General features: G+C 29.3%; 1 protein-coding gene across 7 annotated transcripts; it reads right to left on the reverse strand.

Moving 5' to 3' along the window:
* Window positions 1-3,280: 3,280 nt before the first annotated feature.
* Window positions 3,281-8,486, reverse strand: LOC105124801 (common plant regulatory factor 1-like). Of its 7 annotated transcripts, none has more exons than XM_011024934.1 (14): window positions 8,233-8,485; window positions 7,637-7,738; window positions 7,058-7,187; window positions 6,768-6,812; window positions 6,531-6,626; window positions 6,309-6,386; window positions 6,107-6,148; window positions 5,754-5,908; window positions 5,566-5,614; window positions 5,436-5,472; window positions 4,467-4,678; window positions 4,252-4,329; window positions 4,011-4,136; window positions 3,281-3,898 (listed from the first exon to the last, which is right to left on the reverse strand). In XM_011024934.1, the coding sequence occupies exons 3-14, from the start codon at window positions 7,127-7,129 to the stop codon at window positions 3,677-3,679; spliced, it is 1,212 nt and encodes a 403-aa protein (XP_011023236.1). In that variant the 5' UTR covers window positions 7,130-7,187; window positions 7,637-7,738; window positions 8,233-8,485; the 3' UTR covers window positions 3,281-3,676. The 7 variants fall into 7 exon arrangements, with proteins under 7 accessions (XP_011023236.1, XP_011023235.1, XP_011023234.1 ...); XM_011024933.1 differs by having other exon boundaries at window positions 7,417-7,738; XM_011024932.1 differs by having other exon boundaries at window positions 7,339-7,738.
* Window positions 8,487-14,843: the final 6,357 nt, after the last annotated feature.

Below are 14,843 nucleotides of genomic sequence, written 5' to 3' on the forward strand. Positions count from 1 at the left end.
AGGTATGGTCAACCAAAGGGGAGGCAGTCAGACAAAAGCCGATAATTTTTTGCCCGAGGATTATATTTTCTTAAGCATATTACGTGGATATTCGTCAAAATCACGGTTTACTCTTGAAATTATATGATTTTATGAGTTAAAATATATTTAATATATAAAATTAAATTAAAAATTTAAAAATTAATAAAATTAAATTTAACTAGTATAAAATCTATAAACTTGATTAAATCGGTATAATTTTACGAGTTTATTAAATTTATAATATGAATCAAGTCAAATCTAAATTTGACCTTAAAATATCTGCTGATTAGTTTTGTAAATTTAAGTATATTTTTCAAACTGTACATTGGATAGAGCTGAAAATCTATAAAAAAAATATTAGATACATGAAAATGTATTGTGATAAATTTTGAGGTTAAATGAAGTTCGAGAACGTAATATTTCAGAGAGTCAAAATTAATAGATAAATCTTATTAAATATATCAAATTAAACTTTCGTGTACTGGTTAGGACATCTTTGAAGCTACCGGTAGAATTTTTCTACTATTAAAGCTAGACTGAAAACTAGATATCTAAAGTTTTTCAACCATATATCATAGATTTAGTAATTCATATAGACGAAAAAGAACGACATGTTTGAAATTAAGATTTGGGCTACATAAAAGAATTTTACTATTTATTTATTTATTTAATTTTAAATAATTATTTTTAATTTAAATTTTTAAGGGTTAAATAATTATTTTTAATTTAAATTTTTAGGGGTTTATTTTATTTTGAATACTGTCTATCTCTTATATTTTATTTAGATCACTTGTTTATAATAATATAGAGTCATTTTATTAAATTTTAATGTAATTTAATTTTTTAGCTGGAATGGTCATATATAATTAATTAAAAAAATTATTTATAATTTTACTATTTTAATTTATATTATATTTTATATGTCATATAATAAAAATATTTTTAACAATGGAACTTTAGTTGGTCTCCCCGTACCCATGTCATGTGCGTAACAAACTTTTTAATTATGGAGCCTAGTTTGTGGCTTCACTTCACCTTACTTTTAGTGAGTTATTTGTTTGATGAAAAATAATTTTTTTAATAAAATATAATTTTTATAATAAGTGAATTTTTTATAAAATAAATTATATTTTGATATTTGATAATGTTATAAAAAATAAATTAAAAAATATTTTTTAGTATTTGACTATATTATAAAAAATAAGCGGTAAAATAACTTAATTTAGTTTTTTTTAAGTTTATTAAAAAATAATAATTAAATCTGACAAATAAAAAACCGAAGAAAGATAAAATTGAGAAAAAAAATATAATTTTATAAATTATTCTAAATAAAAAAATATCAATAATAAGAATGAGACTAGATCTTATAGATAAAAAATTTAAAAGATTATGAAATTGAAAAAAAAATATCAATTCTATAAATTATTTCAAGTAAAATAAATAAAAATTAAAAGAATAATGATCAAATTTGATAGATAAAAAAGTTGAAAGATGGTGAATTTTTTAAAATAAAATAAATAACAATAAAAAAATAGAATCAGATCTAATAGATAAAAAATTTTAATTAAGAAAAGGATAAGAAAAACTAATAACAATAAAAAATAATAAAGAATAAAATTGATATAAAAATCAGATTATAAGGAAAGAAATTGAAAAAAAAATCAAAACAAACTATATAAAAATTAAAAAAAATTAAATATTAAATTAAATATAATAAATAAATAGCAAGATACTTTTTAATTTATCACAGTTTTTTAAAAAAATTTCTATTTCAAATAAAAAAATATATTTTTTAGAAATCAAGGTAAATCTTTCAATGAATAGAATGTCTTTCTAATCAACTAAATTTTTTAAGGATAAAAAAAATAATTAAAAAATAATTTTCAAAAAACCAGAAGAACCGTAGACTAAATTCAGTGAAAGAAGGAACACTGATGTCAGTGTTGAATTCCATATAATTTCCTCATTATTAGTCTTTCTGCGGTTTTGGAGCTCAATCCAAAACTTGACTACTCTGAGAACACATCATCTGACCTTGCATCCGCTCAATTAATGAGTTCTTCCTGTACGAGATGAAAAGTTTTGAGCCAAAGGCACAAACCTCGAAAGAAAAATCGACGTGGAATGCTCTGAACTTCACGTATGTTCTTTTTCCTCAAGGAGTTGCGGAGATCTCAACTTAGTACCGTAAACTGTAATTGTTTGAGGGGTACAAGTTTACGTAATCATTGGGATTAATAAGAGTATCAGAAGCAAGAACAAGAGATCAGCAGCAGTCAGCAAGAAATAGTTTAGAAAGCTGTGGCTGAAAGTTGCAGCTGATTATGCAGCAAGTCCAGAAGAGTTACACGTGGCAATGTTATATAGTTTGATTTGTTAGAAGTTAGTTGCAAATCAGTAGTTAGAAGGGTGGGATTTCTAGTATAAATGTAAAGATTGTACAGAAACTTTAAGGGGAAAAAAAAAAAAAAGGAGTGTTAAATATGATAAAAAAATGTCATAATATCCTCTTAAAGAGAAGTTCAAAATTGAATGGTAATTAATAAAATAATTTTATTTACATGAATTTTAATAAAAAAAATTAAAATAAATAAAGGTTTTTATTTAAAAACTCGGGAATTAAGGCCTAATGGGCCTGTTTCTAGCCCAACAAAGAAGGGCATGAAAGTACACTTGGGCTTTTTTATGAATTGAGTAAAAGAAACGTCACTTATCTAATATATTTTAATTTAAAGAAATAAAAAATGATGTGTTATTTACTGGTTTAGATTCTGTCAGTCACTAAATCACCATCCAAAACACCTCAAAAAACTCATTGCAAGTCCCATATCATCATTTAATTGACTAAAAAATAAAAAATCAACCTAAGTAAAATTTTTAATCAAAACTCAATTTATTTTTTTTCAAGAATGAAAAGAGTGAAAAGTTCTTTTAAAAATTCATTTATTTTAATAAAACTCATCTACACCGAGATTATGTTTTTTCATCACAGATTGTTACCAACAACAACTCTCCTTCTCTCTTTTTATGCCGTAATCCAACAACTTATCTTTAAAAAATAAAAAGTAAACAAAATAAAATTATGAAACAAAGCTAAAAATCTTGTAAACTGCATAGTGCGCAACGCGTCCTGCATCGTGCAAACCCTGATCTCTTTCAATATTTATTGGAATTATAATTATAATTGTTTAAGCATATTATCAATGAACGGTCTCAAATTCCAATCATAATTTATAGCTTATATATATGAGAGAGATACTTAATAACAAGAGCGAGCATCTTATAAAGCAGCACAATCTTCCCATGCATATATCGAACAGTGTCCACATCACTGTTTGTTAAAATTGCACACACCAAAATACTCATAAATTATTTTCCAAAACATCCCTACACTTAGTTCCTAATTTTCTTCGATGTACATTACCCTTTGAGTGGCCATCCCAGCACTCTGAATTTGATAAAACGTATCAGTTCTGCCTTGAGAAAGCTAACTTAACATGTCAAAATCACGAGTCTCAAGCATAGGCGCCGATCCTATTTAGCCATTCTATCAACTGCTAACTGTTAGCCGTAATTTTGGGCTTGTAATTAGGCCAAAATTACACGGTTGCCGTGAAATTCAAGATAACAAGGGACTGGGAGTGAACTAGTGTCATCAACCAGCAGCCAAAGCACCGGCTCTGGGGCTTGCATCCAAGAGTTGATGCAGCTTGGCACCAGAATTTGAGTTTCGTTCATACAGATCACTCTCTTCTTCAAAGGCAGAATTGTTAACTCGTGATAGTAAGTTTTCTGTACAAGCAGCTGGGGCCCTGTGCTCATCAATGTTTAAAATCATTTCTTGCGCATGTCCTAATTGTGCATTCTTGAGTTTCTCCTGCTAATTGAAATACTTTAAAAGTTCGTAACAAAAATCATGAACTACAGACAAAAAACTAAATAAGTAAATAAACCACCTCCTGCAATAAAGGATTGCTGAAAGGGTGTACCGTTAATGCAGCATTTTCAAGCCTTAGTTTCTCTGATTTCTCTGTAAATTGATTTATTTCAGATTGGAGTGCCATGTTTTCTGTGGTCAGTACTTCAACTTTGTGTGCAAGTTCTTCAGCCTCAGCCTAGAGGGAGGAATACAGAGCACGATTTCAGCTATAAATTGATAAATCTAATAGAGGATTTAAAACAACAGGAGTATGTCGAGAGAACAAAGAAGTTGTCACAGATCTACCCTACCTGCTTCCTTAATCTTGACCTTCTGGCAGATTCTCGATTTGATTGTTTCCTCTTCTCCCGTTTCAGCTCCAGCTCATTCTAAGCATACCACCAGAAATTACAAGATATACTATTCTAATTAGAAACAATAACTTCCAAAAACAGGAAGGACAATAACTTATGTCTCAAGAGAGAAATAATAAATGGTTTGAAAAATTTTCAACAGCATACATTACCTGTAACCAGGCTTCAGAAGGCAGGACTACACCAGATTGAGGAATCGTAGTAGGACTTGTCTTAGCAGCATTCACACTAGGAGGGTTCCTAAGCTCCAATGCTGTGGTCATGCCAGGAGCAACAGCTGCCCTCAATACATTGTCAGTGGATGCATTCACCTCTCTAGGAAGGGGGCTGGAATGTGACTCCATTTTTGTATCTCCACCTGTTGCTGTGATGATTGAGCGCAGAAATGAAACTTTTTTTTTTTTTTAACATTGTACTTAAATGGAACTTAAAAACATTAATTTCAAAACAGAATATGAGGTTCAGTTTATCTATTCCCCATCCCCTAGGCCATTTCTTTTATGCTAGTATTCATTGCCGTGCATGATACTTTCAATTACAAGGAAAGTTTACTCATCTGTGCATGCTGTGAAATGAAACTTTTTTTTAAGATTGTACTTAAATGAAACTTAAAAACATTAATTTCAAAACAGACTATGAGGTTCAGTTTATCTATTTCTCAACCCCTAGGCCATTTCTTTTATGCTGGTATTCATTGTTGCGCATGATACTGTTCAATTACAAGGAAAGTTTCCTCATCTGTGCATGCTGTGAGACTTAGCAACTGCTGCCCTTAACAACATCCGATACTCCTAAAAAAGATCATTACTTCAGATTTTCTCTGGATAAGAGTAGTTCTTAAGTAGCTAGACATATCAAGATTTCACCCAAAAAATAGCCATTGGTTGATTGACCACCATATTAAAAGATGACAAGCATGGCAACATGTCTCTCACTTTCAATAACTATCCTGTTCCAAATGAGCACTTCTCTGGAAAAAAATTCTGGTCAATACAGACACTGTACTTGTCATTTCACAAGTTGCAACATGGTTGGATGTCATGCATACAACAGGAAAAGAACAGATACTACTGGAAATTGAGTGTCTAGGTCAACATTTTCAATGAAGAATGAGATCATACCAACAGTTGGTGTTCCCTCACGGCTCCTTTTCTTTTCCTAACGAACAGAGAGATAAAGATCACTGTTAAAATTCAGTAACATAATGAATTTCAAAGCATGCAAACGCTCTTGAAAGACAGAAGGGCTTACCCTAGTTGAATTCCCATCAATTCCATCACTGGAAACTTCTGTCTCCACACTGCACACACGGCCAAACAATTGAAAGTCAAGAAAGTCTCTCAAAGATCATCACATCGGCCACCCAAACAAAGCAGCTAAGCTGAAACAAAACTTGAAAGAAAATTTGGAAGGGAGATTAGTCATTGTTAATTCCAAACCTTTGAGACAGCCTTCCCCCACCCTCAAAAGTCTCAGCATTACCATTGCCTATTGACATTGCAAGCCCATCAAATCCTTTCAACTTATTCACCAAACCTCGATCAGTATTTCCTGAAGATTTTGTAGGTGTTTCTGCACTCAAAAGGGTTCCAGCCTGCATAATTGTACAAGAATTGAATGTGGTCTGAACTTACAAATGCTTACACCGCAATGGCAAACCAGTTTATGTATTTCCAACAGACACATTTCTAAAACACATTTCTAACTCATTTTGTTAACAGATATTGTATATTTATAGAACTAGAATTGGAAGCGTGGAAGAGGAAATTTCCAAGGAGCAGGCTTCACTTACTGCAGGAGATGACACAATCCCAGGACCATGAGGATGGGATACCTGGAATTGAAAGGAAAGGAATAATAAGCATGCATACGCTCTTCAATATTTACACTACACCTTTGAGCATTCTGTTGAAACTTTGATCATCACTTATTAGAAAGTATGGTAAGATTACATGAATAACCAATAACCACTAGTAGAAAAAATGCAGGCTTACAATTGGAACAGCCGGATGTGCATACACTCCATGTGAGTAAACTGTTGCATAAGGTGCCCCAAAATGTGGCATCATATGCTGGAAGAATTGCAAAGTTAAAAGTCTTTCTCAGTGCACAAGTCTTCAATTTAGTTTACTACTTCTCAAGTACCAACCAAAAATAGAAAGATAGTGAAAAATCTTGAATTAAAGTCACAACTCTTGGGGAGCCTTGAGCAATACCTGTGGCAGGCCCCACATATAAGGATGAGGGGCATGACCAGAAGCCACGGCCGAGTTGTAATATGGTGGAAGAGCCACTCGGGGGCCATAATATGCCTAATGATGTTACAAAATCATTTAATATCACAATTGAATTGGAAGTTTCATAAATACAGAAAGGCACAGCTGAATATTCTGGTCATGTGGCAACTACTAAATGAAAAATCAGAAAACAAATGCAAGCCTTAAGTAGATAACCTGCATAGCTACCCCATCAGGATAGACATGAATATTGGTCTGATCCTGCCAATACAAAAGGATTGACCGATACTTAGAAGAAAAAAAAATTCAACTAAATCACAGCAAACAAATCAAAATCAAAGCTTCCCATATGAAACCAGCCTCAACTTATTTTTGCTCGTTAAAAACGCAGAAGATCACATAAATAAGTAACAGAATGTCTTTCCAATCAGATTTTTTGTTTGAAAAAGTAAAGGAACGTGAGGATATCTGTTCCCACCACAGAAATGTAAATATTCACAACTTACCGGTGGTACAGGTGAAGATTTATCAGAAGTGGAAGACTTTCCCTCTTCAATGTTTCCCATGGTAAAACACATGAAAAAAACCCTTTTTTTATTAAGAATTGATATGAAAAAACTGTTTTAACTCTCTCACCTGCAACAAAAGGAGATAGATTGACAAAGGTGTGGGAAAAAGCATGTAAAGGATTGAAGAAAAATAGAAGACAAAAAGATTGAATCGAGAGACACATCTAGTCATTCAAATTAAGTCATTGCACAATTTCTAGATTCACTAGAACACTCACAGCTTGTAGAGTAAGGTCTGTTAAAGAAGTCACAAACCAGCTATCCCAAAGCAAAACAGTTTAGTGTAGGGAGGATACCACCGATTTTCACAAGGCTATTTTTCTTCAAGTACGATACATTAAAAGATCGGGCTTCCTCAGCTCTTTTCAGACAAGGGAACGCGAAATAATTAAATTTATGGCTTCTGTTCATTCGATACATAGGATATGTCATTAACATTAACTATCAACAGCTAACTACACCATAAACAAGATTAAAGAAGTGTTTCTGTTCCTGAACTTCTTCTAGGAATATTACTTATGAAGTCCCAGGGTATTAACGTCTTTCCACCACGCCATCGGATAAAAAAAGAAAGCGACGGACACCTACAGCAGATCGTTTCCCGGGAGACTGTATTATCTGTAGGCAGAAGGGCTAAAATTTAATACCCCCATTGAGTTAAGCTGGAAATCTAAAATCTTCCTTCACGCGATCAGGTGCCGTCCAGTAATTTTATCAACACAGCTTCAACTAGGCATACAGTATTCCCGTCCCTCTCGCAAAATTAATAAACAGCAAATCTCCAGCTAACTTGCAGTTTTCGACGATAAAACTGAAAGACCAGATCAGTTTCTAATCTGAACCTCGAAATGAAAGAACGAAAGTTTTTCCAAAATTAATAAAACAAACTGAACTCGAAGAATTCTCTTCTTTCTTTGTTACACTCCTTTCCAGACTCAAATGACCAAGGTAACACTTAGTTTTTGGTTTTCATGTTAACATGTCTCACAACTTTCAATTTCCTCACCCTTCTCACATTTTCTCACCAACCAAACAAAAACTCTATTAATTGACAAAGAAAATTCTCTAATCAAACACAGGGTTTTTAAGAGACTCCATATTTTTTTACATACCTTCAAATACTCGAATCAGAAATCTCCTTCTCCGTACAGATAGCAACTGTGAACTGCTGAGACTTGAATTAATGTTCACTCTGTCTTCAATTTTACACTAAGAGGGAAGTACTGAAATTAGAGACCCTAACACCAACTTCAAAGACTCTGCATTTTTTTCCTCTCTCTTACGAAACAGAGGGGGAAATGAAAGTTCAATTTTTTTAGACAGGGGAAACAGGGAGAAGAGAAATGAAGGAAAAGGGGAGGAGAGAGAGGGAGCGACAAGGCTAGTTCCACGTCAGGAGACACGTGCCGTAGTGAGGTAAGCGTATAAGTACAGCGTCTATATGATGCGGGGGTGGTGGTTGTTGAGCTGGCACGTTGATATTCGCGCTGGCTAAATTTATTATTTATTTCCAACGTCATCTCTGGCCGCAAACGTGTTCGGCAATGACTCGATCTACGCGTCTCTCTAATTTAGGGGTCCGGCATTTTCCACGTCGTCACGTGCCTTATGTGCCCTCCTAATAGCATTTCCATCCGAAAATGCTATTTTAAAAAGATAAATTGATAAAATAATATTTTTAATAGTATAAATATAACTTATTTTATTATATTTATTCCAATAAAAAAAACCATTTAAAAAGCTATTTATATTAGAATAAAAAAAACAAGTATTTTATTATTTTTTAATATATTTAATGTTATTTTTTTTCCACATGTCTACATTTAATTAGTTTATTTTTTTAGTGGTCCCATTTTGTTGGTTTTGGCTCTTTAAAGAGATATATAGAAATAACATTTATGAAAGAAAAAAAATATTTTAGCATTTTGTTTGGCTTCTCCTTTGGAATATGCAAAACAAGTAAAGAAAAGTTAAAATATTAATTTTTTATTTTTAACTATTCATTTACCTTTTTCATTGGAATAGATATAATAAAATAAGTTATATTTATACTCTTCAAAATGTTATTTTATCAATTTAACTTTTTAAAATAGTATTTTAGATTGAAAATACTCTAATTGAATAAATTAATCTTTCATTTTAAGATTTTGAAACTAACTAAAAAGATTTAACTCTAATCAATATATCCTCTAGAATCCACGATCTGGCCTTTCATTGATAGGCTAATAGGGGAATTGCGCCACATATCACAACCCGATCACTTTATTTTTACTGTATGCGTAAATATAAATATATCATTTCAGGTTATTTCTTGCGATAGATTGGACCGAAAGTTTTTTAAATGTAAGAAAATTTAAGACGTTTTATTTTTAAATATTAGAACAACGGATATGTTAAAATGATTTGGATTAATTTGTGAGATATGAGATTTAGATCATAAATTTCAACGGGTTTTATAATATTTTTTTAATTTAGTTATATGATAAATAAATATAAAAACAAATTTAAAATTAAATAAATATTAAAAAATAAGATTAATAAAATTTAATATTAAAGGATAAAATTTAAAAAATAAAACTCAACCCAAATCTTATAAAAAATAAAATTAATTATTCATTAAATATTATAATATATTATACAAATAGCAACTGAGGAAAGTTTCTTTTTTGAATTAATATTAAAATAAGAGCTATAATTTAATTTTTATAATTCCTTGAAACTACTTAATTAGTCATTGTAGTATAAAAATTTATTAAATAATATCTTAATCTGTTTTTTTTTTGCTAACATTTTATGTGGTAAATATATTAATTAATATATTTTAACATTAATTTTTAAAAATAATTATATTTTAAACATTTTAAAATATATTTAATTATTAATTTGGTTGTACATATATGCTTTTTAGGTTGTGTATTTTGATATAGCTTTTTATTTTATTTTAAAAAAAAATCTCGTTTAGCAATTCAAATATGTAATGACATAAATTAAAAACAAATTGTTTAATTTATTCACCATTATATATTCACATTATTTGAAGAATTAAATTTAAAAAAAAACTAAAAACCCTATAAAAAATATCAAAAAACAATGTACAAAATAAAAAAATAAACTTAGTTGTGCAAGCCTAGTGTAGGTGCCCAGCTGAGCCTTTATAATCAAACTTAAACATGTGAATCTTCTATTCTAGGTGCATGTTTGGGTTATTTTAATTTTTCTTTTTTTTTTAATGGGTTTTCTAAAGAAAAAAAAAAGGTAAATGACATGTTTACTTACCTATAATTCAATCATTATTATGTTGTCTGGAAAATCAGGTAAAAATTATTTTTTCATTACAACTCTTTTTAACTTATTTTTATCTAAAATTATTTAATAAACATTCTTAGAAAATCATAAAACCAATTTATCAATCAAAATATTTAAAATAACAATTTAAAAATACAAATCAAACTAGTAAAAAATTCTCTCCATATCTTGATCTCTTTGTTTAGGCAAGATTGAGGTTTAAATCCATAACCATTAAACTCTTTTTATTAAATGAAATCATTAACATCAAAATTGATTTTTGTTGTTGTCAAAATTGATATCAACAATTGATTTTCTCCTTTTCATCTTAAAAATCTAGTGACTTTCTCTCTCTTTTCTTTCAAACCAGAGATTAAAAAATAAAAAAAATAAAGTTTTAAATCAAACTTAAATTTTTAAAACTATAGGGATAAGTTGAAAAATAAAAGTAGGGGGGTCAAAATGAATGTTTTTCATATATTTTAAGTTGGCCATAAGGTTTTTTCATAGTTTAATTTTATTCTAGGTTTAAGATAACTATATAACATTTGAGAAAGGAGTGAATTAGATGAGTCTCTAATATTAACAATTAATGTAAATTAATTTAAATAAATAATATAACCAATAATATAATTAAAATAAATAGATAAGGGAAAGAATTTGCAAACTCAATTTTTAATGTAGTTTGGCAAGCCTATAATCAAACTTAAATTTTTAAAACTATAGGGATAAGTTGAAAAATAAAAGTAAGGGGGTCAAAATGAATGTTTTTCATATATTTTAAGTTGGCCATAAGGTTTTTTCATAGTTTAATTTTATTCTAGGTTTAAGATAACTATATAACATTTGAGAAAGGAGTGAATTAGATGAGTCTCTAATATTAACAATTATTGTAAATTAATTTAAATAAATAATATAACCAATAATATAATTAAAATAAATAGATAAGGGAAAGAATTTGCAAACTCAATTTTTAATGTAGTTTGGCAAGCCTATATCCACACTTTAAGTACCATAATGTACGTGAATATTGTATTTTTTTACTTGTCTAAGTTATAGAGTACAATAACTATTTGATAAATCAACACCAAGATTTTTATACTACTTAAAGATGTTCTCTCTTGAATATTTTTCTCTCACTTGAAAATATATCCTCTTCAAGATTTTTTCTTGGTGAAAATACCTTACCAATGCTAAGAGTCTTTCCCTAACTCTCAAGGATCTACAAGTGTGATTTTTATTATTACAATTTACTCCTTTAATAGTGTAGATATTACAATTGAAACTTGATATATGTTAATATCTCACAAGATAGCACTTATAGGATTAGAAAGTGTTTAAGTGTAATGAGAATAAGAATATATATTTTTATACTAGATTATGAAATTTTGATTACACAAATTTGAGTATAATCAATTATTAATGATTTTGTAGTGTTTTTGCACTTAGAATAGCTTATTTATTATGCATCTTCAGAATCTATATCTAATTTTATAATTAGGCAAGCTATATATATGTTTAGAGTAAGAACTAATTGTCTATAGCTGTTACAACATATAACAACTGACACGGTTGACCGGTGCAAAATTTTCAAGTGTTCATCGATGATGAATAAGAGATCAGGCAGTTCATTTGATAATACCAAATGGTCTACCGGTTCATACAAAATACTATATTTATTAGTTTTAACCTATGTAGATTTTTAGAACCATATATTAAGTTTTTAATCAATCATCTAAAATGTATGCATAATGAATTGTATGCATTTATTTTAATTGTGCTATCAAGATGAGATATACATATTTGTAAAAGCACAATGAACACTTAAAATTTTAAGTCTTTACTTTGCTTTCTTCTTGGACTTTTTGATTGAGTTTTTTATGAAATCCTTTGTGTTTGTTGATATGATCCTTGTATAAAACTTGTTGAACTCTTATTCTCATCCAAGCATATTGTTAGTTCAATTCTTATTTTATTGTTATTATCAAAATATATAAAAACAAAAACATATGACCTAAAAGTCAACAAACTCTTTTTTATTTTATGGTGACAATAAATATATAATCTTAAATATAAAAATATATCTCTCTCTTTCTTTTGCAATGCAATACATGGGGAAATTTAACAATTTAGCGTAATCTAATTAACTATAAAAAAGATTGCATAATATTCAAAAATAATTTGCATTAATAATAGCTTATGCATGAAGAAAAAATAGATTTCTCCCCCTAAATATATATGTTATTAACACATTTCTCATAATTCATATATATTTTATCCCATTTTGTCATCAATAAAAACATACATACAATAGAGAGGTAAAAATACATGAATATTATAGGGAAAAAAAATGAACATTCATTGTTTTTCCAAGATGATGCACATGTCTCAAGATGTGTTAGGCGGTTTTTCATCTTAGATATTCAAGTACTTGTAGAAGCCTTTTGAGGTGATGAAGTAGGTAGTCGTGATTCAAATATGACTTCAAATTCATAATTACTACCAACTCGTCATTTTTTTCCCTCATCATGCATTTCCTTAGCATGAACTTGATCTCTAGACCTAAGCGATAGAGGTTATATGTTGTACATATTGAATTTCAGTATCTGAATAATGTTACTGTAGGTTGTAAATGAATAAAAAAAACAATATTTATTATATATTAGAAAGAAAAACACTTTCTTCTAAGTATTTGTAAATTTGGATTTCTATCATATAATAAATTAAATGAAAACAATGATGGATAAGCTTTTAAAATGAGCTTGTTAATGATATTATATGAATATTTATAATATCAAAAGTTTGTGAGTTTAATTTGTTTATTTAATTTATTTCTTTAATTTTTATAATTAATTTTAATATTTGTGACTATTGAAATAAAATTGAACAACAACTATTCAATTTAATTTAGACTATAATTGTTTCATTAATAGTTATATTGTTTCATCAACAATCATAATATTAACAAACATAATGTTTATTATAAAATTTCAAGTCTAACAAAGCTGTTATTGCATTAAAAAACATATACAAAAAAATAAATATACTTACTTTTCTTTATATTCTTTTCTTATTTTTTCAGAAGTTTAAAGAATTTAATTATATTTTAAAATTATTATTTTTATACAAAACAAATAAATATTTTAAAAATAATATTTTTATCCTCTCAAAACCAATTTTATATGTTTGTTTCCATTTATAAACAGTAATTTCAACAATAAAAGCCCAAAACAAAGATCAGTTTGCATTCCCCCGAACTCCTAAACAGCTCAGAAATTGGAGAGTTGTGGTGTTAGTGATGGTGTTAACGGGCGTGGTAATATTCTGGTACATCCTTTATCTTTTTCTATTTTCTGGTCGAGCAATGTAAGTCAGGAGAAGTGAGCATCAACAACGATCAAACTTCCGAGTCAGAAAGTGGCCTTGCTAGTTAGAAACCCCATCATTGGGGGCAAATAAACGTCCTAAAGAGTACACTGCACTTCCATTAATGCTGCTTCCCAGCTCTTAAGACAGAACCAATTATCCATCGAGGAAAAGCGTTTTGACACAAACAAGTTCATTTTTTTTTTATTTTTTTTTACTCTAGCAAAGGTGTGTATATAATTCCACAGTATTCCCAGCAATGCAAAGTTTATGATTTTTTATTATATTTTGGACATGAAGTTTTGTGCTTTCAAATATATTTTAAATTACCTTGCGCGTTCAATAAATATTTCCTTGGCTGTAATATATAAGATTATGCTTGCGAGGAGATGACAAATATCTCATAATCAAAAAAGACTTAATTTTCGTAGTTCTTAAAACTAAAGAGTTCAGACATACAAATTAAAATCAAGCTTGGAGAAAGAAACTCTAGCAAACTGTATATACCTTTGTAGAAATGTTAAGCTACGTTAAGTTAAGCAAATCAGTAAAGATAGTGATATATATGTGTATGCGTGTAAGAAATATTGAGACAAGTTGTATTAAAATTTTTATGACAGGAATGACCAAGAAATTATTTTTCTCTTTCAATGCTTTTAGGTGTGTGAGATGAGATTATTGTTGTTTTTGGTAAATATGATTAGCAATAGCCGGCTCGTGCAGTCGTTGAAATCACAAACAATTGCTTCTGGGACAGTTTTAACTCGGAATATTGTTTCTTGTGTTGTTTGTTGTTCACGAGTAGTGTTCCAACACTTGATTTCCAGTGAATACTACAATCACAAGAGCCAGGTTGCCGACCTAACAAAACCTGGTTCCAAGAAGTGCAAATTGATCCAACCAGAAGTACTGGACATGTATCAGAGGATAGTAATCAATATCAGAGGATAAATTTCTTAATTCTCACAAACAAATCTCAAATGTAGCTGCCTCAACTCTGAGAACATGTATCAAGATTACAAACAATTCTGCTATCATCAATTGAAAAATTAAGGGGGGGGGGGGGGGTAAC

This window comes from Populus euphratica, unplaced genomic scaffold (genome assembly GCF_000495115.2).
Source record: "Populus euphratica unplaced genomic scaffold, PopEup_1.0 scaffold32.1, whole genome shotgun sequence".
Classification (NCBI taxonomy): Eukaryota; Viridiplantae; Streptophyta; class Magnoliopsida; order Malpighiales; family Salicaceae; genus Populus; species Populus euphratica.